The 24,148-nt window shown below is 49.9% G+C and overlaps 2 protein-coding genes and 1 long non-coding RNA gene across 12 annotated transcripts in view; 2 read left to right on the top strand and 1 right to left on the bottom strand.

Moving 5' to 3' along the window:
• Positions 1–14,208, top strand: part of LOC140629688 (uncharacterized) — a 59,052-nt gene extending 44,844 nt beyond the window's left edge. The window contains exons 2-3 of the long non-coding RNA XR_012027505.1: positions 6,933–7,004; positions 11,322–14,208. This is a non-coding gene — a long non-coding RNA (uncharacterized lncRNA). The remainder of the gene's footprint in view (positions 1–6,932; positions 7,005–11,321) is intronic.
• Positions 1–24,148, top strand: part of LOC140629687 (synaptonemal complex protein 3-like) — a 97,699-nt gene that overhangs the window by 63,466 nt on the left and 10,085 nt on the right. For 3 of the 5 annotated variants that reach the window (XM_072819236.1, XM_072819238.1, XM_072819237.1), the window contains 3 exons: positions 22,072–22,257; positions 22,812–22,881; positions 23,669–23,703. In XM_072819236.1, coding sequence (XP_072675337.1) covers positions 22,072–22,257; positions 22,812–22,881; positions 23,669–23,703 — 291 coding nt within the window. Of the gene's footprint in view, positions 1–20,370; positions 20,859–22,071; positions 22,258–22,811; positions 22,882–23,668; positions 23,704–24,148 lie in introns of those variants that run through there. The other 2 variants (XM_072819235.1, XM_072819234.1) reach the window with 2 other exon arrangements.
• Positions 1,292–20,720, bottom strand: LOC140629686 (PWWP domain-containing DNA repair factor 3B-like). 6 transcript variants are annotated; one of them, XM_072819233.1, is made up of 5 exons: positions 20,587–20,720; positions 7,637–7,749; positions 7,134–7,289; positions 5,755–5,935; positions 1,292–5,015 (listed from the first exon to the last, which is right to left on the bottom strand). In XM_072819233.1, the coding sequence occupies exon 5, from the start codon at positions 4,809–4,811 to the stop codon at positions 2,829–2,831; it is 1,983 nt and encodes a 660-aa protein (XP_072675334.1). In that variant the 5' UTR covers positions 4,812–5,015; positions 5,755–5,935; positions 7,134–7,289; positions 7,637–7,749; positions 20,587–20,720; the 3' UTR covers positions 1,292–2,828. The 6 variants fall into 6 exon arrangements, with proteins under 6 accessions (XP_072675334.1, XP_072675333.1, XP_072675329.1 ...); XM_072819232.1 differs by lacking the exon at positions 20,587–20,720 and adding an exon at positions 11,226–11,343; XM_072819228.1 differs by lacking the exon at positions 7,134–7,289.

Raw genomic sequence — 24,148 nt, 5'->3', positions numbered from 1 at the left:
GGTTGCTAATGCCCAGGTGAGGTTTCAGGGGGTTCTGGGTATTCAGTATTTCCATGCTCATCACCTTAGTGTGTCTCGAGGTTCCACTATGTCTTTGTCAGATGCACACTTAAATATGGAGACCTGTCAATTCTGTGCATGCCGTCTCCATGCAGCTCTGCCAACCAACAGAGTCAGGACCCGATGTTCCACCCTCTGCCTTGTGACCGTAGGAGAGGAGGCCTCCTTAATCCACGAGGTTAGGGTGGGTGACAGGTTGGACTAGCCCATCAGACACACACACACACACACACACACACGCACGCACCCATGCTACAGAAACAGATTAGGGCGATCTTAGAACCCCCTAACAACTGCTCAGGCTGGAAGGTATCTCAGAGTCCACACAGCCAGCCCCCCAATTCGGCTACACATCCCGAATGTGATCCTGGTTCACATGGGATCTTTGTGGAGGAGAAGAGATGCATGTCCTAGGCATGTCCGCCCTCTTCAGTGGATGCCTCAGGCATACATGACACTCCAAGAGGGAGAGGGTCCTCACCCTTCACGCCAAACCAAAGGACACCCGCAATTTCACAGGCATGGGGAAATCTGGGGTTCTGGTTTCACATGTAGGCCATCAAACCATGATACTGATAACGATTTCTTACTAAGAAGGCAAAGTAGTGCCTCACAGTCACCTTACAAATGAGAGTCTTCAACTGTATCTTAATTAATCTACTGACTCACAGTGCCAGGAGTGGATGATGGGTGGATGGCTGGATGGCTGGGTGGGTGGATGCATGATGGATGGATGGATGAGGTAGTGAAGAAAATATTAGAATGTAGAGCCAGATATGGCCATATGAGAAGGCTGAAGTTGAGTGGTCTATTTGGCTCGGGAGACACGATGTTCATAGAAGAACTAGAGTGTATTGTTCCAGTGTGAAAGGTCCACAGACAGCATGAGATGGTGTGTTTCCAAGTACATTCCAGGACCATGAGGATGTCATGTGGATTAGCCCAAGCAGAACGCCTCAGGAGTCATTGGCATCTCTCAGGCAGCATCCAAAGAAGTTGCCTTTGGGCCTGAAGCTTACACAATTTGGAAGGCCCTCTTCTAAACTTATGCAAAATGAACATGAAAGCGAATATTGATTTAGGATGTGAAGAAAATTCATAATGAACTTTTAAAAATGATGACTAAATCACTGAAATTCCAATATAGCATGTACACACACACAGGTGTGTGTGTGCATGGATTAAGACACAACTGTGTAGTTGTACAATCTAAAGTGTGAAGAAGCACAAGTTCAAAGTGAAAGATACAACGTTTTATTGGGAATCAAAACAGCTAACTCTTGCAAATTTTACACACATATTCACACAAATCACATGGCCGTGTGAACATATAACATAGGCCCGTGAGTGACAGCTGAGTCCCTCTAAGAATAGAAATGCACTCGGGTTCATGTCAGACCAATAGTGCTCATTTCCACATCACATTTTAAAAGCAAACTAGCTTTTCTAACATTTTTTTCCTCAAAAAACCTTACTTTCCTAAAGTTACTATCCCCACTTTCAAGTTAAGATAACAATTCATAGGATTCAGGGTTTATCTTTTAGTTACGCACGTTTCATTGTACCCTGAAAACAGCCACAGTTAGCCAAATGGAGGCTTTTCTGTAGCTCATTTCTGGTTCCCAGATCCCGGTCCATCTATTGCTCACACAGCTTGGAACGACTTACCAGCCTGCATATATTACTGCCGGAACCTGTCAGGGTTAGCCAGTGAATAAATCAAAAGAGAACGCTGGCTTGGTTTGAGATAGATGACTGCATCTTAGGGGACACAGTTCCAGAACAAAGTGCATGCTTTCCTACAATGTGTGCCACTTAGATGGGCTCCCAGCAGTGAACCTGGACTCCAGCTAGGTCTAAAATCGCTAAACTGTGTGTCTGATTAGTTGTCTTCCACAGAGGAATAAGCCACTACATGCAAAGCATCCCATCAGTCAGGAAGACAGCTAGGAGCCTGTTTGTTTTAGGAAACCACTTAGCCACTGAGCAAGAACTGCTTCCCTAAGTGGAATCTCAGGCAAGTGTAGAGGTCACAGTCTCGCACAGGCCGACAAAATGTTCACCGCACATTGAGATGTCGTTCACTCCCATGTGGACTACATGCAGATGACCAGTCATTACCTTTGGGTTTCAGACGGCTTTTCCAGGAACCATGAGAAGGTAGTGACAGTAATCGCAAACATCTGTGCCGTTGGCTTCACCCCTCAGGGCTTTTCTTCCACACAGATAAGCATGGCAGATCGAATTCAAGGAATTATCCTAAGAACCAATGCACTCATTTACACCGAGGTGTCACAGAGAGAGTGAGAAATCCATGTGATGTTTCTGCGAAAATCCATCTTACATTTTAAAAGCGATTGTTGCTTCATGTCTGACACCAGGGCTCTTTCACGTCATAAGAGATCGTGCGTCCCGTATTTAAAATATGAAGTGCTCTCCAAAGCAACCTTATGAAAACATCTAGACAATGACACATCCAAGTAAGTAGAGAGAAGTACAACGGTCTGCAGTATTTTTTTTTTTATCAAATTAGTTTGCAAGGCGTTTGAGAACTAGAAACGATGGTGGCCGTGCTACGCACAAGTGCCACAGATGGATCCAAAATGAACCCAGCATGTTCCCGGGGTCTCAAACTCCTAGAACGTATGTACATGGCATAGAGAATGGAAGGATCCCGCATTGCATACAGACAGGCAATGAGAGGTCTCCCTGCTGCAGTGTGGGCACAGGAGGGCTTACTTATTAGCTTTGCCCCTTGGTGCCGATCTCTATCGCATTTTCTTTAAGATATTTTTATCAAACAGCTCTTTTTCTCGGTAATGCACGGGTGGGCCCCGTAGGTACTTTTCTTCTGCCTCCTTATAACCTAATCCGTCAAGTGCAGCAATTGAACAAATGATTGCTTCTGGCAGAAGAACTTCCAGAACAAAACTCACTTTGTCGTCCCTTGCCAGAGTCAGCCTCTTCTTGTCTATTTGTTTGTAGATTTCTTGTAAATGTCCCACCACGACATCCAACTGGTCTTCATCCTCCAGGTATGTTTCAACGCAGAGCGTGTACCTGTTGGAATTCAGAAACGATGTCAGCCACCTGGACTGTTTCCTGCCTTTGACAATGTCCAGAAGGTGGTGATCGGCCCCCTTCGTTTTCACGATGAAGTCCACGAGCCTCTGGTTGGCTCGGTCCCGAGCAGCCCTCATCCGGTCAGGGAGAATCTTCTTGCGGGGCCTCTTCCCGCCCACGGAGGTCTCCTCCTCAGAATCCTCCAGGTCGGCATAATTGACCTTTGGGAAGTCAGCCTCCAGATCCCCGTCCTGGATGGCTTTCCTAACTGGGTAACTGACGTCAGCAGCATAATAGTCCAGGAAGGAGCCTGCAAAAGACCCACAAGTGAGCCCTTCTCTGTAGTGAGAAATCAGGGAGAAACACCAGTTCACACTTTGCTCGTACATTTTCCTGGCTCTCTTCATCAGTGTTTCTTTCTCTTTGCAGTCCAGGGGCTTTAATCTTCGAAGAGGAACTCGAATGCCACTCATTTCAGCGTGCATGTTTGCCTCAATCAAAAGCACCCTTGCAGTCTGCTCTGCTTGGCTGACGCTCTTTACCACCGCTGGCCAAAAGGGGTGATTTTGAAATTTAAACCAGACCATCATTCCTCCTTCAATGGGACAAGGCTCCTGTGGAGAAAGCGTGCTGGTCAGTTGTCCCATTTCCTGGCTGACATCCTTCTTAATAGCAGTGGTGGGGTTCACAGCCTTTGAGCTGGCCGAAGGTCGAGATTCCTGCAGCCCTTTCTCAAACTCTGGTACCTGCAGCTTCCTTCTCCTGTTTGCCAGACGGAGTGAACAACGCGGCCTCAGGTTAGGGGCGCTGGAGGAGGCTGCCGCACCTTCCATGCCTGGCTCCCAGGGACCCTCTCCGTGGTCCTCAACATTCCCGGAGGAGGCAGAGCGCTCAGAGGAGGCATCCGGGGTCTTTGCGTGGGTGTCAGGTGCCTCTTCTTTCAGAGCCTCTTCGGGCACAGTGAGGTTGAAACCTGGTGGCGGAGATGGAAGGATGCCTCCATCTTCAGCCCCGGTACCCGCCTCCTTGGCTATGCGATGCAAAGACCTAACTCTTGAGGTGTCCCTCTTTTCCTTGCCCTCTTTCTCACCACCATCTTCTGAAAGTGACGGTAAGTTCGGGCGCCTGCTGGAGCTTGGTGAGGACTTTGCTTGCCTTTTCCTTGGAAGGGGAGTGAGGGTTGTGTGTGCCTGTGATTGGCCGCCATCTGGGGCATCCTGTCTCCGAGAATGCACCAGCCGCGATTTGAGGTTTCTGCGTTTCCTGAGACGCCTCAGTAAGATCCCTTTGGCCTTCCGGTAGTCTTTAAGAGATCGCTTTCTTGGTCCCCTTCGGGACGGTGTAGTGGTCTCTGGATCATCCGATGCTCCTGCTGGGCGCACATCTGCTCTCTCCTTCAGAATCTCCAATGCCACTGAAAGAGCGTTTCTGTAAGGCACTTCCTGTCCCGCTGGGACACTGGCCTTCGACTGGGCTGTTAGCAAGGAGGTAATGGATTCAATCTGAGACTCGTTTAGGATCTTTACGTCTGTGCTTTTCACTTTCATTTTTTCATCTACCGAGAGTATTTCAACTTCTAGAGAAAGTGCTCCTTTCCTCTTATTTCTTGGTGAGACCCCGGATCTGGACAAAACCCTTGCTGGCCACAAGTGGCCTTTCCAGTTGCACAGGACATACTCAGCATCCATTGTGATTTGGGTGTCCTCTCAAGAGGTGACTAATAGAGGTTGAGGGTTCTGGCCGTCAGACACACAGGCACGGCACATCTTCCCTAAAACAATGTCCTTCAGCACGCCTTTTGCCCTCGGGCCACAAAGGGTTTACTGCTTGTGTGGACCCTCCTTCTTCACCTGAGTCTCCCAGAGTCACGGAACGGACTGTATAGGAGAACACTGGAAGGTGGAAAAGGAAGAGAAGAAAACCATTAGGAGAAAAAATTACTTTTGTGAACGTAGAAGAACATCGGTCACTGAGAATTGAAAGGAGATAAAACAAAGAACTATAACGAGTTTGTGTGTCAGATAGGGGGGGTAAATACAAGGCAAGTATCGGGGAACATACAGAAGATACCTGAGGAGTTTTTTAACCTTCCATACCCAACTTCTTGCCCTGCTTGTTGCCACTCCGTATTAAAGAGCATCTGTGTGGGGAGGCGGGTGTCGTTTTCCAGATCTCATTTGTGTTATTGGCCGTCTTGTGCCTTTTGTGCTCCCTGGGGCTCATCCTGGGGGGATGCTTCACTCGGTCCTTATTTTCTGGGGGGCGCTGATGCCACCCTGTGCACCCAAGGAAGCCAGGGACGATCTCCAGCCTACAGACCCTGAATGCCAGCCAGCCCAATCTTGGGTTCAAGAGCATGAGCTTAGAATCCAGAGGTTCACGAAGATCATCCTGGTGGTTACTGGTGCCATCCTTCATAAGGATTGCTACAGGCATGGGCCATTGGCTTGACCTGCCCTTTTGCATTGCACTACGGTGGCTCAAAAGGCTGTTGCCCACCCCCCTCCCCGCCCCCAGAGCTAAATTTTCGGAAAGAGATGGCTGTAGAGCGAGGAGCAGAATAAGCCACACTCCAAATGTCAACATGAAATGACTGCAAGTGAAATGTTTAGTAAAATAGGAACGTCTTACAAAACAGCACGTAGATCGAGGGAGGCGTGAGTCTTTTCGCGGCACCTGTTGGTTCACACGTTCCAACTGCTTGTCCGGCAGACCCTTTCCTCTGCTCTGTGCCTCTGAGGTGCACAGTCCTTCCAGGGATCAAATGGCCTCAAATGTAGATACCCAGGACGTACGTACCTCTAATGTTAATCTAGAAAATCAGAAAGGCAGATGGGAAATTAAGTCAACGAAATGGGGATGGAGTCATCATTTTCCCTTCCCCAGCTCTGGAATACAGGCTATTCTGAAGCAGAAATGTTAGTTACATCTCATTTGGAATGTAGACCTGTCTCTCTGCTTCCTTCGTTTGAATTTCAAAAATATTTCCATGTTAACCTGTTTAGTTTAGGCTGGTCCTCCTATTTCAGAACCATGGCCACTACTACAGCTTTCATAATAGCCTTTTTGTCCGTCTTAAATGCAAGGATTTAGTAGTAGCAGCGTTGTGTGTGTGTGTGTGTGTGTGTGCGCGCGCAACAAAACGGTGTCTATTATGTAAGTGTGTGTTGGTGTTTCTAAAGTAAAATTGTGAAGAGAAAAACCATGCAGAGGGGTATACACGGGGGCAATACATGATAGATGCTTACTGTCAACATGATGGTGTGAGCGTTCAGCGCACGTTCCCAATGCGCCATCTACACACGCGTGCACATATGCCTAGCACTGTATTTCTTCACTCAAGAGCAGTATGGGATCACTGTTTCGTGGGAATCTGATTTTTTGCATCAGTTTTGTGAATCACTTTTTGCAATGCGGTTTCCCTGACATTTAAAAACTTCATTTAAATACATTTCAAACTTTTAGATGTGTGTCATGCAGAAAATGCAGTTGTTCTCTCAATCCCCCTTCCGACCCGTCAGGAAATACCTGTTAATGGGTTCTACTTTTCCACATATACTGTTCAATTACGTATCACAGTTCGCTTACAGATTTTAGTTCATCCAGTATCGGTTTCAAATGGTACGCTTTGATTTACAACAGATTATTTCCCTAAGAAAACACATGTATGCAGGACTTTGTTCACACATACTCCTAGCTACAATATGAAACGTATGATGACTAATGACACAGACTTTGGGCCCAGCCTGCACAAACCCTTTCTTGCCAGAATGTATGATCATGCAGGTATTGTGTCCTCTGCTTTACAGAACTCAGTGTACTGGCTCTTAGATCACGGGTGTCGGGTGAGGACACAGAACAGAGAGGAGAAGGAAAAACAGGTAACTCAACCAACTGCAGTCTCCCTGCAGCATGACCTGCCAGTCTCTCACACAGAACAGGAGTGCCTGAGTCACCTGAGCTCCAACCAGACCCCCAAGACAGACACACACACACTCACAGATACATACACAGACTCAGAGTGATGAGGTTAGAGACGCAAGATGCCTGATATTGATGCATGGAATCCATGTTTTCTGCTCTACGCATGCATGCAAATGTTGTTGCTTCCAGGGCAGCTCGTCTCAGTTCCTTATCTCGGAATTACACACGGAGAATCTAAAATGCTGTTTAACACCATAAAGTAGGAAAACCATTAAGGATCAGTAAGCTGATCACCCAGAAGGAATGCGAACTGCAAATATATGAGTCTCGCACTTTTAAATTCTGTTTAAACCTATTTTCTATAGAAAGGGCTTTAAAAACCATAGCACCTATTTGAATATTCTCTCCCATTCACGTTTGTGTACATCTGTTCAACTACGAAGCACTTTAATGGAGTAACTTGCAGCGGACAACCAAAATATCAATTGCAATCATTTTGTCCGGTTACCAAAACGATGCACCCTTGAGAGACGCATTCAGAAGGAAAGGGTTTTTAATGAAAATATAAAATCCTCCATGGCCTACTCACCATGTGCTTTGGCCCACTGTCCAAACAGCTTCCATTGAAGGGTTGGCACATAATGTTGCAGATGATTTCCTTATTTTTTCATCCTGACAGGAGCACAGCTCTCTTCTTTCCCTCTAAGGGTGCATCCAGGTGGGTGTGTAGACAGACACGTGGCAGTTGGAGAGAAAGAGGGACAGATAGAGGGAATTACATGTAAATGTTGATCCTCTTCTGCACACCAGGAACAAGTATTAAAAATAGAACCCTGAATGACACTGAAGTAACTATTAAAGTGACCCCCAATTCTCGGAGGGCTTGGATCTGAACATGTATCCACAATTCTAGTTTACAGTCATACCAAACATGCCTGCCCAGTAAAAATGAATAGAATAAAACAGAAGGGGAATCGTAGAAGTAACAACTCCACGATTTGTAACTTCAGGGTCAATTCCAGACCATCAAGAAATAGAACCCTCAGATGAACCAGCTTCAATTTTTAAGTCCTGCTGTTAACTCTAGTCCATTTGCTCCTTGGCTAAGGAATGAGAGAACGTGGTGGCAACGAATATTTATTTCTCCAATCAATCGCCGTGACTTTTGGAAGAATGATTTTGGAAGCTTTGTTCCTTAACTCCTTTCCCCGTTGAGGGCTGTGATCACTTCCAAACAAAAACGAAAACAACCCTCTGAACGTGTTGTCTCAAAACAAGGGCACTGTCCTTGATAGGACTCCTGCACCCCTCCACTCCCCAGAGGCAGAACTTCTCTCATCTTTACCCCAACACCCTCTCATCCCTTCCCTAAAACCAGTGCTTATTTATTGGACTTTTTGTGTGTGTGGTTTTCATTCTGAGATGGAGGAGGAAGGCGGGGCCATAGGTAGAGGGAGATGGAATCTTAAGTAGGCTCCATGCCCAATGCAGAGCCCCACACGGGGTTCGATCTCATGACCCTGATATCATAACCTGAGCTGAAATCAAGAGTGTTGACCCCAACCGACTGAGCCACCCAGGCACACCTTGGAGCTTCTTTTAAGCTGTAGGCTTTGTGACCTTAAACTGTCCCCAAAACATGTATTTCCATGAATGGACGAGTTAGCAGTTCCCCCTTTTGGCTATAAAGGCACATTTCACGCAATTTCACTTAGAGAGAAAACACGTTCTTGCCTACTGTTACACCTTTCCAGTGCCCCATGAATCCAGCATGAACTTTCCACCTGTCAAAGTTTTTAACCTCATTCCATTTGTAGAGCAACTGAGTGGGAATTGCATCTTCAAACCTTTCCCTTATGTTGCTCACTAGTTTCATAAACTCATGGAGGTCACACCTATTTGGAAATGTGGACCATTTTTGTATAAACATTTCAATGGCAAGTAGCGCAGACTGAAAAATCGTGAACCGCCCTCAGTTCTACCAAAGAACTGAAAAAAACTAGGCTTGCTTCTCACCTACCAATGATCAGCTACAACACTCAGAGCACCTACACATTCAAATTGCCAAACTCTGCCCCCCATTTTCCCTTAAGAAAGAAGGAACCACAGCAACTACGCTTGCAGGCACACACCATCAAGAGCTCTAGAGCTGCCCAGAGGAGCAGAACCATGAGTGCTTGTGCAAAGGACGACACAAACATCAAGGTTCCCCTCAGGGCCTTATTTTAAGACTAGAGTGACTTCTGTCCCATTCCTTTAGCAAACTCAGGTGGTTTCTCCCATCAAGCAGGCCAATTTTCTTCCAGAGATTCTCTGTTACCCCTCCAGTCACTGTTACCTGCCACAGGGAGACCTCCACTTCCCTCTCTAACAGTGATGAAATCATGCACAGCCTTAGGACTGAAAAAGTCAAGGGCATCCTGGTCTTTCCTGCAGGCGAGACTTCCATAATTACTGATAGCCCGGCGAGCGGACAAAGTGTGTATTTCAGAACCTATTAATTTCCCTGTGTCGTGCACAAGGAGAAAAAGGTGCCCTAATTCACAAGACAACTCACTGCATCGTAGCTTGTCATAACGGCATTGGGTGTCTGCCAGGTGCTTGCTACCCATGGGAATAGACTAACAAACCGATAATCTAAGCCAACAAGGGCATGTTATGCATCCAACACAAGGACTGATGCAGACCTTCATGTGCTGACAGAGGACAAAAATTCATTCACTCCCCCCCCCCAAAAAAAAATATATCTAGAGACCAGTGAAGCGCAAGTAATACGCTTTCCGTAAGGCACACATTCACATGAGAGCAACGGTGTCTACTTCATCTTTGGATACAAAGACATGTCAATGCAAGAGAAGAGTCCAGAATGATAAACAGAAATGTCATGGCACTGTTGCATTGGCAAGAGAGGAAGGAAAAGGACAGAAGTGGGTGGTGAGGGTAGACATCATTTCTCAAATGTTTTAAAACATTACACGGAGGACACATTTACGTGTACATAGGCACCGAAACCTTACTTTGCAAAGATTCTAAGGTGATATGAAATGAAATCCTGGATGTAAGTGAACAAAAAGCAGGCAAGCAAAACAGTACCAACCATTGCATAGAAAGCGATGCAAATACATTGCAAATGTCTTTGAGGTACATTTTCTATGGATCAAAGGAAATGTTCATTATTAAAATGTATATATTTAACCACAGAAGATATATTGTACTGCGGTCCAAGAAGAGAGAAGGGCTGCTGAATGTGTGAAGGAACAATAGGCAACAATGTTCCAAAATATCAGATGGTGTATTGAGATGCCAACCTGCAAGCATAATATATTCCGTCCCTCTCCCTGCTCTCCCTCTCTCTTCCTCTCTCTCTAACATTCACACACACACACACACACACACACAGGTCTAGGCTCATCATGGTTAAACTTCTAGAACCCAGTGGGAAAAGAACAGCTTTAAAAGCAAAGAGGGAAAGCCAGCATGACTTTTAGGCAACACTCTCTTCCTATTTTTATGAAAGAGAACTTGAGTCATTTGGAGATCAAAAAAGAAAAAAAAAAGTACAATTGAGCAATGACGCAAGAGTGTCATGACAGGAAGAGTGGGCACTTGTAGTTCCAGAGAGCGCAACGGAGGATACGGTGGTTCTGAGAAGCCGTGACGTCTGAAGAGGAGACCTCAGAGCGTGGGCTCCGACCTTGTCTGTTAGAGATGTTTCTTAGATCATGTGTGTGTCGGCTACTCAGAGTGAGCACAATATCATCCCCTAGGCTACACAGAGTCACATTAGATCTTCCAATCCTACCCATTTGCCTCATTTGCTGACTTCTTTCTCCCTCTCATTTCACACACATAATAACTTGACTCTAAGTCAGTGCAAGCGAGTCAACTTACATCTTTAAGGGTTCATGGGACAATCATCAAGCAGAGGTACATGATGAGGAATATTTGGGGATCTCTGCTTTCAAGAAGTCAGGTAACAATGCCCTCGGGCAATGGTGTCACCTTAGGACAGCAGAAAGGGGCCCTGGTGTGACAGAGGTATTCAGTCACCTAAGCTCCCCAGCCCCAAGAGAAGCTGCCATCCCCTCTGATAAAACAGGAGGGATTAGAGCTCTTAAAGTCCAACTGTCCAACTAAAACCCACACACTGGCAACACACAAACACACACACGACTCACACATTGATAGCAGACACTGACTAGTCCGACGTTTCTACAGGTACTCCATCTCTCCAGTCTGTAAATATCCTTGTTAAATGTTTCTTCTGTCTCCAGGAAAGAATGGCTTACCCCAGTTGTCATGGAAACCAGAATGTCATCAGAAAAGGTCTTCCTGATGTTCGCTTTCTATGGAAACCAGGAAGTACTAATACCTCCTCAGATGCAGAGCGTCGATCGTGGTCTCAGTCAATTACACCCTGACCAATCCAGTGAATGAATGAATGAGTTTGTGAGTGAATGAATGCATGAAACATTGAAGACAATATCTGATGGTCTCAGAAAAGGCACTGAGGGCAGGGGAGTTTTTGCAAAATGGGTTATGGAAGAAATAAAGTGGAAAGATAACAGCTTCTGTCTTCCCTTCACACACACACACACACACACACACACACACACACACACACGCTTAGGATCCAGGTTCCGTTAAGGACCTCCTTTCAACGTGCCAAGACACATGAGGCCGTGTGTGTTTGTGTGGGTGGGATTCAAGGACTCTCAGTCAATTGAAAATGACCCAAGAGGAGAAGACGTGTCAGGACAAAGGCCCTGGGTGTCAGAGGTCCATTTGCCTTAACTAGAAACTCGGGTTGCAACAAGACCAAATGACCCTCAGTGTACCCTCGGACGACTGTGTACTGACAAGGTTTTCGGGACACCAGTGGTTCCTGAGAAGAGAGGCGAGTCCCCAAAAATGTCCCCGATGGAGGACAATAGGGAGATAGAGATGAGCCTCTCACATTTGGGATGTGCGCTCAGCTTGTACTGCCGCAACCACACTGCCAATGAAGGCTAAGCCCAGAGGTAGGGCTCCTCTCAGAAGGGCACACAGCGCACACTTCCTCTCTCATTGTCATCTACATCAGGGGACAGAGCTGCCCTGTGATGTAGCTCTTGTTTCCTGTTAATGAGCTCCAGGCAATTCTTCTGTGGCCAGTCCTGGGCAGTGTGATGTGCTGGGAACAGGCTTTCGGGAGGGGAGATTGCAGTTCCGAGCTCCAGGGTTTTCCTATTTCCATGTTGTAAGTACTACCATTATGGCCGAATTCAAACCACTGACACGATGTCACCGAATGCTGATTTGGCAAGTGATGCCCCAAATCAGCCCTCACAAGGTGACGGTTCCAGACAGACCCAGCACAGCCATGGACCCCAGATTCCAGAGCCAGACAAAGCCCTCTCGTTCTACGTGCAATCCACGAGAGCAGGGCAAGCTGGACTCTTACACAGAACTGTGTGCCACCTGAATGAAGGCTTTCGAAAGGTTCTTGGTGAAGAGGAGAGGAAGAGGCATACCAAGAGCCTCCATGTATGTAGCCTATGTAGTTTTAGGGGTGGGAAAATAGTGGGAAGCACCCATGGCCAATCTTTTCAAATCAGAGATGCTTTCTGAAAGACCAACTGTTTCCCCTTAATGTTAGACATTCTAGGGGGCGTTAACAGCTATTGTTAGGCTTTGGTTTGCAATTCCGACTGACTAATAATATTGAGCATATTATCATGTGACTTTTGGCCATTTGTTTATCTTCCTTCGGGAAATACGTACTCAGATCTCTTTCCCATCTTTATTTGTTTTTTCATTTGGTTGGAGTTGTAAGGGTTCTTTCTATACTCTGGTTGCTAGACTCTCCCTAGACATATGATTTGCAAGGGGAACCCTGGGTGGCTCAGCGGTTTGGTGCCTGCCTTTGGCCCAGGGCGTGATCCTGGGGTCCTGGGATCGAGTCCCAAGTCAAGATCCCTGTATGGAGCCTGCTTCACCCTCTGCCTGTGTCTCTGCCTTCCTCTTTCTCTCCGTGACTCTCATGAATAAATACATAAAATACTTTTTAAAAAATCATATGGGCAGCCCGGGTGGCTGAGCGGTTTAGCGCCAACTTCAGCCCAGGGCATGATCCTGGAGACCCGGGATCGAGTCCCACATCAGGCTCCCTGCATGGAACCTGCTTCTCCCTCTGCCTGTGTCTCTGCCTCTCTCTCTCTCCTCTCTGCGTATTCTCATGAATAAATAAATAAAATCTTTTTTAAAAAGACATATGATTTGACAATGTTTTCTCCCATCTTTATGATATCTTTCTCTCTCTCTCGATAGTCATTTATTTTTTGTTCTTTTAAAAAAAGATTTTACAAATTTACTTGAGAGAGAGAGTGAGAGACAGAGAGAGAGAGAGACAGAGAGAGAGAGGGAGAGAAAAAGAGAAAGAGAGAGAGAGAGATAACAGAAGCAGGAGGAGCAGCAGAAGAAGCAGGCTCTCCGCTGAGCAGGGAGCCCGATGCGGCGCTCAATCCCAGGACCACAACCCGAGCCAAAGGCAGATGGTAACCGATTGAGCCACCCAGGTGCCCAAAGATGGTGTCTTTTAATGCAAAAGCTTGTTTTCATTTTGGTGAACGTCAATTTACCCATTTTTTTTTCTTTTGTTGCTTTTGGTCTAATGTTTAAGAAATCCGAGGTCATGGAGGTTTACTGCTATCCTTTATTCTAAGAGTTTTATAATTTTAGCTCTCACGTTTAGGCGTTTTGTGTATCCTGTGACTAGAGTGTCCAAGTTTGTTCATTTGTATGTGGATATACCGCTGTCCCAGAGCCACTTGTTGAAGAGACTATCCTTACCTCCTGGATGGTCATCATCAGTCATCCCTCACCCAACATATTGGTGTAGTTACGGGAACCAGTGAAATGCTGAGCATTATGAGGAAGGGGATCAGAAGTACAACATAAATCATTGGCTTAGCCTGGACCGTTAACTCGAAGTAGACACTATGGAAGAAGGATCGGACTGAATAAAATATTGAAGATTTGCTTCCAAATCTTAGATGAAAGAAGTAACATGTGTGATTAAAAACAGACGGAAAAAATAAAAGCCCAGAGCTGGTAGCAAATCAAGGCAGGCACCAAAAGGTGAAAGGTCCAAAGAAAATAATATAGGGGGCAGAGAGAGAGGGAGGGGGGGGGGAGAAGGATGGAAGCAGATAGTATCCCTCACTTTCAAATCGTATAGTACATCTGAGTAGTGGAATGAAGCATGAATTTCATTTCCTCTGTAAATTTTCTATTTTGTGAAAATTATCCTATCGTGAGTCTTTATTGCTTTTATAATTAGAAGAGAGACTTGACAGGAGAACTTAAGTTAACAAAGAGCGCTCTGTATTAAGTTATTTTTGGAAAGTAGACCGTTCTTTATGAGCTAACCTCTGGAAGGATAACTTCAAAATTCCTGAAAACCTCTTGGCACTGCCGTAAGAAATCACAACGTGCTGAAATGATCTATAGACAGGAGTCATCCAATACCTGTGTTTTTCTATAGTCGGAGGACCTCTGAGATGTATCAATTTGATTTCTCCTTACAAGTGTAAAACAGACAAGTTCACGGTCGGTGTTAGAAAAGTCAAAAGCTGTTATGACTCAAAAGGTGTCATAACTCATCTTGGTTAGTCATGGAGCAGATGGTCCACTAAAGTCCCTTGTTCCAATTTCTTTCCTGATTTTCAGATTTTTAATATTTTCCTCACATCCTTGGTGGGCATTTGCAAAACAAAGACAGTGGTTTTATGAAGCCGCCAGATGGAGATATTGAGCTGCCACTGTTTGTGACAGTCAGGTCCTTCTTGACTAATACAGTGGTTCCAAGTTTGAGAGCAACCTGGAGAATTTACTGAAAATGCAGATTCCTAGTGCACGCCCACATGGTTGATTGGGCAGGCCTAGGACAGATCCAAGGAATCTGGACTAAACACTCTCCTTTCAGGGATTCTGATATATCGGTGATCCCATGCACCACCCTTTGAGAAGCTCTGATGTAAATGGCCATTGAAATCATGCACATAGGTGGAAACATTTAGGGAACGTGTATCGATTGAGAAAAGAATCAAGTAAAACCAAGTCCTGAGGAACATCATCATGCGAAGGCTCATTTGAAGAGAAGGAGCTAGCAATGGTAAGAAGAAGTCGCCAGAATGAAAGGAGATAACGGGAGACTATGCAGTTATGGAGGCCAAAGGAAAACAGAGAGAGTGGGAGGGAAAAAAAGGAGATAAGAAGGGTCAACCAGACTGCATGCATTTTTGATCGAGTTTATTCACACATCCGTCATCATCTTCTCTGACTTCTTTGGAAGAAATACTGCCTTAAACAGTAAGAATGTGGGATCCCTGGGTGGCTCAGCGGTTTAGCGCCTGCCTTCGGCCCACGGTGTGATCCTGGAGTCCCGAAATCGAGTCCCACATCGGGCTCCCTGCATGGGAGCTGCCTATGCAGCTGCATCCGTGCCAGCTGCGTCTTTCCAGTTCCAGAAGCTTTCCTAGCAATGCCACCAGTATCATCTGGGACACGTATCATGGCCAGCCCATGGGCTGGACTGAGCCACGTGCTCATCTTCTGCCTCTGCCTGTGTCTCTGCCTGTCTCTCTCTCTCTCTCTCTCTCTCTCTCTCTCTGTCTCTCACGGAAAAATAAATTTAAAAAAAGAGTAAAAATGCCCTTGTGATGTCTGACACACCCTAAGTTATTCATGTACTTGAAATATATATTTCCCGTCCCAAGTCCACATTTGTTAATGAAATGTTACAGTTAATCCTGATGATGAAAATCAGTTAGTTTTTACGCTTTGAAATATGTAGCAGGCACCGGCTTGCATTCAATGTTTGATATTCAGGAAATTGTGTGCCAGTGGCTCACAAAGTGGCCACAATAATGGCAATACAATAAACACGAAACGCCGATCACCATTACGATAGAATGAATCAGAAACAGTAATGCTGCTATACTGTTACTAATATTTGACTGGTTCCCGGATATTACTGAGGGCCCGTACGAGTTTTTATGCATTATTTCACTTAGCGGCATCCAAAATATCACGAGACAAATACTGTCGGTATGCCTTTAAGATAGTACGAAAGTGATCAAGGCTTCGAGAGAGAAGTCAAGAAGTCAGCTCGGTGTCTCACAGTCCCCGAGCGGGACAGCCCCGTTTAATGGCATGCTGGACTGTCAGTTGGTGCTTTGAGCATTTTTGTGAGTTTCCCTTTAAGAAAACCCAACGTAGTCAAGTTTTGCATTACTTTCAGAAAGGCACAGGTTGCAGGGACCTCCCGGTCGCCACCTAAATCCTTGCTCTCCTCTTCTTCCTGGGCCCCATCTAGGCATCATTCGCCGGCTTGCCTTGCTGTTACGTGTGACCGTGTGCCTGAGATCCAGGCAATGGGACGGCAAGCGGAAATGAGGCGTGCCACTGCCAGGCCTAACTTGTAAACACCTGGTACCTGGTGCACCTCTGTGCTCTTTGCCCCTTCTAGCAAACTGCCAAGGGGGCCACCTCCGGGGCTCCCGTGGGAGCCCCACGTTGGGTGTGGCAGACTTTCTGACAGCCGGGGTCCCTGTGGAAGTGCATGGATAGTGCCTGCCAGGAGGACCCAGTCACTTTCCCAGTAATGTGCCAAGAGTAATAGATAAACTAGTTGAGATAAACCAGTTGAGTCCCTGTACACGTTTGGGTTTAGGTGTTAGGGTAATAGTCTACCACCCCTGACACAAGCTGGGCAAAAATAAATTTCAGGTATGCGCTGCTCTGTCACCGTGAATTGCGTCTTCCTGCTTGTTGAATCAAGCAGCTCATACAGGGGCTTTGTTTATTCCAGGTAACACACGGTAGGAATACATAATCCAGGGCTGGTACTACACCTCGGGAAGCCAGGATCTCCTCTCTTCTCGCCCCTCTCTCCTTAAATGTGGCTTTTGTCTCCAGGGCCACGGGCACTGCGTCTGTATCACTGGCAGGAGCAAGTGGGAAAGATCAAAGGGGAATGCCGGCTGCGTCTTTCCAGTTCCAGGGGCTTTCCTAGGAATGCCACCGGCGTCATCTGGGACACGAATCACGGCCAGCCCAGGGGCTGGACTGGGCCACGCACTCACCTGTCTGTGCAATGGGGTCAGGGTTCTGTTAGTAAGGACGAAAGGGTGAGGGAAGGGGTGCTCGGGGAGGTCCAGGACCTGCCACAGCACTTACACGTATCTATACTGATCATCCAAATCCCCAGTGGGAGCTTCTGACAAATCGCGATTCCTGTCCCGGTGCCAGCCATAGGGAACCAGAATGTCCCTGACAATTTGGAACCCGAAAGCCGTGGTTGAGCTACTGGCCCTTGCTCTACCGAGGACAGACCCTTGTTCCCGTCATCTGGTCTGGTCTGCGTGGACTCTTCAATGGGTTTGTCATTTCATAACGCTTAGGTGCACTCCAAAATGCCAGAGGCAGCACCTTTCTCGATTGACATGTTTTGAAATTTACATGGAAAACAAGAACTTTGTAAAGGACTTCCACCTCCTCAGTCACAGCCTTCAAACCATTTTCTGCAGTACTGGGACAGGCAGGCACTACTGGAGACCATGGCTTGTAGCTGAAGACGTGCTGTAGCCCCAGAGCAGCAACGGGACGCAAAACAGTGAAGAGGCGAGGGCCAGGGGTGGGCAAAGGGGTGGTGGAAGGGGAGGAGGGCGGGGGGTGGGGGTGAATGGTGACGGGCACTGAGGGGGGCACTTGACGGGATGAGCACTGGGTGCTATTCTGTATGTTGGCAAACTGAACACCAATAAAAAATAAATTCATGATTAAAAACAAACAAACAAACAAACACGCCAAAGGTCTGGCCCTTCCTCCACTGTGCGGCTCTGCAAACTTGGGTAAGCATCTGTAGTCTCTGACCATGGTCCTCTTAACTTATAAAGGGGCCTTGCACCAATTCACCTTCCAGAGGGTTATTAAGGTCATCCAATGAGTCACGGGTGTGTATCCCTTCAGGCCAGGGCAGCATAGCTCGCTGAAGTGTTGTCTGTATTCATGGGCAAACAGTGACCAATACGAATTGTGAGTTCCAAATCTGCTTGGTAGAATGATAGAGGCTTCCCGCATGGTCAAAGTGAGGCACGGGAATAGGGTCCCGTTAGCACACAGAGGACTGGATTACAGTGCAGGGAGAGGAGCGAGGCGGCACAAGTCACAGCGACAGGCAGAGGAAGGAGTGTCAACCAAGGGTCTCGGCAGAGAAGTTGGTTGAGCTCGTTCGAGGGCCCAGTGGCAGGCAACAGCCACGGTGTGCTTCGGGCGGTGGCAAGCAGCTCAGGATGGGGAGGATAAAGGGGGGAGTCAAAGGAGACGAGGTGCTAAGGGTCCTCGTATGTAGGGTCGACCCTCGTGTGGAGGCTGTCAGGAATCACGGAAGGATCTGAGTCATCAGAGTGTAAGCTTAATACCGGAGGACTCGGAGTTGGGCCTGACCTAGAATCTTTGTTTTTACTCTTTAGAGATTTGTGTTTATTTATTTCTTCCTGAGAGACGCAGAGAGAAAGCGAGGCAGAGACAGAGGCGGAGTTGGAGAAGCAGGCTCCAGGCAGGGAGCCCTACGTGGGACTCCATCCGGGGTCTCCAGGATGACGCCCGGGGCCGAGGTGGCGCTAAACCGCTGAGCCGCCCGGGCGGCCCCGACTTAGGAATCTTCATTGTGCCACAGGCTGTGGCTTTTGGCACAGGATAAACGAAAGGAGCGGTGGGACGGGACAGAGAACCAGAATCGGGGACATAGCGAACCTTGATGTGTGACCGGGCACAGCTGATAGTGGCGAAAGCGTGCACCCTTCAGAAAAATGGGGACGGTACGGTGACTTTTTTTTTTTTTTTCTTCTTTTCCATGGGGGGACAGAAGCAATTAGATCACGACCGGACAGCAAGCACAAAAACCAATTTCACGTGAGCAGAGACTAAAAGATACAAAATAAGCCCTTAAGTCAATTTTGAAGAAACATTTATGACCTCGGAGTACAGGCAGCTTTCATCCTAAAAGGCCCGGGAGGCCAGGAAGCACCTGGGTAAATCGGAAACGTCACAGTTTATAGACGCCTTGCGCATCAAAGGACATTATCAACAGGCCACGCAGGCAACCCGAGGAATGGATGAAGATCATTGCAAATGACCGACCCGGTAAGAGAATAAAATCCTGAACCGTTAAAGAGGTCCTACAACTCACCCGCGGTGCAAAGAAAAAAAACAAAACAAAACAAAAAAAAAACAGAAAGAAAGAAAACCAACGCGCACCCCAAAAAGACAGAAACCTTATTAAAAATTGGCAAAGGACCTGAATGGGCATATGTCTAGAGAAAGGACACCCGTGGCCCCGTCCCCGTAGGCACTTGAAAAGGTGGTCTGCGTGAGTAATCGCCAGTGGAATGAAAAGTCAGAACCGCAAGCAGCAAGCACTTCACACCCTGTAGGATGCCTGTTTTCAAACAGAGAAACACGAGGCAACAACCAAACGAAAGCCAAAACCAAACAACTGGGAATTACAGGAGCTGGCATGATGTGGAGAAAGGGGAACCACTGTGCACTGCTGGTAGGACTGTGAACAGGTCATCAAGTCCTCTGAAGCCTTGGGCGCATTTATTTTTATGTGTTTCTCTTGGGCTCATTTAAACACCACAGAGCGTAATCGCACACGTTCGGCAGACGTGAGATTCTTCGTAGCATCGCTGCCGTCCAGGGCGCTGCAGTGGAAATAAGGGCACGTGGACGGAGGAGCAATGGGGCGAAGGCATTGAGGAGCGGTTCCCCGGGGGCGGGGGCGTGTGCTCCCAGGGGGAGGGGGAAGGGGGCCGCTTCCACCGAGCGGTTCCCGGGGGGCGGGGGCGTGTGCTCCCAGGGGGAGGGGGAAGGGGGCCGCTTCCAGGCCTATTCCCGGGGCTCCACGGGATAGCACAGACCCTGTTAGGACACAATGCTGGGTGGAAAGGGACGTGGCGCAACCGCCAACGTCAGGCAGGACGCTGACAGGAGTTCAGTCCTCCTACCCGGGCAACCCAGCGGGAGGCCAGCACAGTGAAGGACACGCGCAGGGGTCTGTGAAACAGCACCAAAGGCAACCTACCAACCGCCAACCCAAGAGCGGAGCCGAGACAACGGAGGGGGTCGTTTGCTCAGGACCCTCGGGGAGACGGCTATTCCTCCGGGAAGCGGAAGCGCTGGGTGGAAAGGGCCCCGCCAGGAGCCCGACGAGGACCTGCGAAAAGCCTTCCGCCTCAGGTCAGCAAGGTGGAGGCCTGAGCGGCCACCTGCTCCACAACCCAGTACCCTTTAGTGATTTCCCAGGAAGATGAAAGTAACGTCCTCGGGCTGCAGAGCCGGAAACGCGCAGCCTGGGCCCCGGGGCTCAACCCTCGGCCCTCAGCCCTCAGCCCTCGGCCCTCAGCACTCGACCGACCCTCGGCCCGCGGCCCTCGACGCTCCACCCTGGGTCCTGACCCAAGACCCTCGGCCCTCGCCACGTGAGCCCCGTACCTCGACCTCCCTCGACCCTCGAATCTCGACCCTCGAACCTCGACCCTCGACCCTCGACCCTCGATCCTCAGGGCCGGCAGGCACCGGCGCCCGGAGGGCAGGGGGCCCGAGGGGCGTGTCTCTGGCGAGGTCCCGCCTCCCGCATGCGCACTGGGCCAGCCCCTCAGCTCAGCGACGCTCCCGCGCAGGCGAGGCTGACTGGCTCCTCCCAGTCAGTCGCGAGGCCCTCAGAGGAGCCTGGTCGTCGCCGCGGAGGACCTGCTGTGGAGGTCGTTGTGTGCGCGGAGGCCTGAGAGGGGCGGGGGATGGGGATGCGGATGGCGATGGCGATGGCGATGGCGATGGCGATGGCGATGGCGATGGCTGGGGCGGAGGGAGGGACAAGACAGAGGCGATGGGGGTGGGGGTGGGGCGGAGGGACGGAGGGAGGAGGGCGTCGAGAGACGCGGTGGGTCGGGGTGGGGGTGCGAGTGGCGGTGGGGGTGGGGTGGGGTGGGGCGGAGGGACGGAGGGACGCAGGGAGGACCGACAGAGACAGGGGGTGGGGCGGGGCGGGGGTGGGCCATAGGGACGGAGGCTCGCAGGACCGAGGGGCAAGACAGAGGGGTTGGGGCTAGCGCTGGGGCATAGGCACAGGAAGGGGCATAGGACAGAGGAAGGGTCAAGACAAACGGGGGCCGGGCCGGGGGCCGGGCATAGCGACCCCCTGGGGGGCCCAGCCAGGCAGGCAGGCGGACCCGGTGGCACTGGGTGGCCGTGGCGGGCGGGGGGGGGGTATCCTGGAACGTCCGGGACCAGGGCGTGGGGCGGCCACGGGGGCGGCGGGGCTGACCTCTGAGGTGACGTCCCCACGGGGTCCTCCGGGGCTCCGACGGGATACGACCAGGCCCCTGAGCGCAGAGCTGGCAGGGCGGGGAGCGGGAGCGAGGGCCCTCATGGCCCGGGAGGGTGACACCTGGTGAGGAGGGGCCCTCTGCGCCTGGCCCTCCGGCCACACCACCGCCCGGGCCCGACATCTTGGCCCCCGGGGGCGGGGCCACGGCTCGTCCTGGGGGTCCAGGTGGCCCGTCGAGGAGCCCCCTCCACCTGACTGTCTGCCGACGGGTGCAGAACGGCTTATTCCCCGCGCATCCCCAGGGGACGCGGGGGGGTTTCGTCCCGGCCACGGTCGGGTCTCCAGGCCAGCACAGCCCTGCGGGGAGGGACCTCGGGGGCCGGGCCGGCCTCTGTCCCAACGTAGGCGCAAGAGTGCGGCGGAAGGGCGCGGCACGCAGATGGCCCGGGGCAGCTGACGTGCCCCGGGTCGCCGTCCCCGGGGCGGGGGACGGTGGGGGGCAGGGCTGCGCCGGCCGCATCCTCCTTGCTCCCTCCTGGCCCGGCCAGACACACGAGGACACGCGCAGCCCGGTCTGTGCAGAGGCCCCCTGCCTGCCGACGCTCGCTGACCGTGTCCCCATTTCTCGGTCGCGTGCTCGGGCTCACAAGGTGCGGGACAACTCGGAGGACACACAGACACCTCGGAGGGAGGACAGACACCTCTGCGGATGCCTCCGGCTGGCAGGAAGCGCCTGGGGAGGAAAGCCCCTGCGGAGCCTCAGAGAATGGCAGCCTGTGATTCGGGCGGAGGAGGCAGCAGAGAGCTGAGTGGGCCAGAGGCTGCTGCTGCGGAAGGTACCGTCTGCCCCACACCTTTGCGGACACAGCGCTCGCTCGGAGATGACCGCACGCGGGGCAGGTCTCTGCCTCCGAGTCCTCCGCGAGGTCAACAGTACAGTCCTCCAGCGTGCGCGCCCCCGCACGTGTGTGTGCGCGCCAGCGCAGTTTCACCTGCCGCAGGCTGCCCGCTGGATCCTCCTGTCCCAAACCAGGGTTCCAGAGGCGGAGATCGCACGCAGCTCTTCTGCCGCGCCGCCACCCCACCCCGACCCCACCCCGCGCCCTGCAGGCCCTCTTTCCCAAATACCTCCCACGTGCCGGGTGCTGTTCTCTGCCGTTTAAGCGCGCCAAAGGCCCGGAACACCTTCGCCGCCGCGTGGTCCTGGGCCCCGATCTCCTTTCCTCTGCCCTTGCACAGACAGACACGCAGCCTTTCCTAGCTCTGCCTTGAAAGGCTGTTGGTTTGCCAGAGGCCCCGCAGCCCGCGCGGTGACGGTATTGCCCCCTCGAAAACTGATCGAAAGGCCACCCTTCCCTCAAGAATGCTTTCCACTTTTATTTCAACACAGGAAACCATCCGGTCACTGAGCACGATGGGGAAGGAAGTCCTCCTGCAGGAACCTTTCTGGAAGATGTGTGGTAACGTCTTTAAAGGAATTTTGGGGGATCCCTGGGTGGCGCAGCGGTTTAGCGCCTGCCTTTGGCCCAGGACACGATCCTGGAGACCCGGGAACGAGTCCCACATCGGGCTCCTGGTGCATGGAGCCTGCTTCTCCCTCTGCCTGTGTCTCTGCCTCTCTCTCTCTCTCAATGTGTGACTATCATAAATAAATAAAAAATTAAAAAAAAATAAAATAAAGTAATTTTGGGACAGCCCGGGTGGCTCAGCGTTTTCAGGCTGCCTTCAGCCCAGGCCGTGATCCCGGAGACCCGGGATCGAGTCCCATGCCAGGCTCCCTGCATGGAACCTGCTTCTCCCTCTGCCTGTGTCTCTGTGCCCTCCTCCCTCCTTCTCTCTCTGTCTCTCTCGTGAATGAATAAATAAAATCTTTAAAAACAGCAATTTTGGGATCCCTGGGTGGCGCAGCGGTTTGGCGCCTGCCTTTGGCCCAGGGCCTGATCCTGGAGACCCGGGATCGAATCCCACGTCGGGCTCCCGGTGCATGGAGCCTGCTTCTCCCTCTGCCTGTGGCTCTGCCTCTCTCTCTCTCTCTCTCTCTCTCTCTGTGACTATCATAAATAAATAAAAATTTAAAAAAAAAACAAAAAAAACAGCAATTTTGACCTGACCGACCCATAAGGTACTAACACAAATAAAGGTAACAGGTATTGCATGTAAACACCTGGCCTGAAAGCTATTTCATCCAAAACAAGTGCGCTGGTTTCAGATCCCCTGAATTAAACACCTCGTGCCATTTCTTTACAGGAATGAATTACAGGACATGATGGAAAGATTTGAAGGTATGATTCAGGAGCCGTTTCGGTGAAAGTGCATTGTTTTGAACCATGTAACCCATGTTAACAAGAAATGTTCATCAATGGACGGCGACACTGTCATCTAATGCCTTGCTCCCAGACGCAGGGTGTTCCTTAAGTCCTTAGGGTGATTGGGCTTCACACATGTCCTTAGTTTCCCTTTTGATAGTGCACGTGCCGAGAACGGGGCTGTCAGTGGCGAGGTAAGAGTGATGCTTTTGTTTTGTACGTGGGTACATTTGATGGCCTGTGGGGGATATCAGAAGAACGTGCGTGAAATAATCTCTCTCCTACTTCGTGTCCCGGGGTAAATGATACATGAGGTTTTAATAAACCATTTTTAATTTTCTCATTGCACTTTCTTTCCTCGACTTTTCTATTTCCATTCTTTGGTGCAGACGTTTGAATTGAAGCCTGCCAACTCAGGCTT

Source organism: Canis lupus (genome assembly GCF_048164855.1).
Source record: "Canis lupus baileyi chromosome X unlocalized genomic scaffold, mCanLup2.hap1 SUPER_X_unloc_3, whole genome shotgun sequence".
Lineage (NCBI taxonomy): Eukaryota > Metazoa > Chordata > Mammalia > Carnivora > Canidae > Canis > Canis lupus.
The sequence above is the reverse complement of the archived record's forward strand: the minus strand, read 5'-3'. Positions and strand labels throughout refer to the sequence as shown.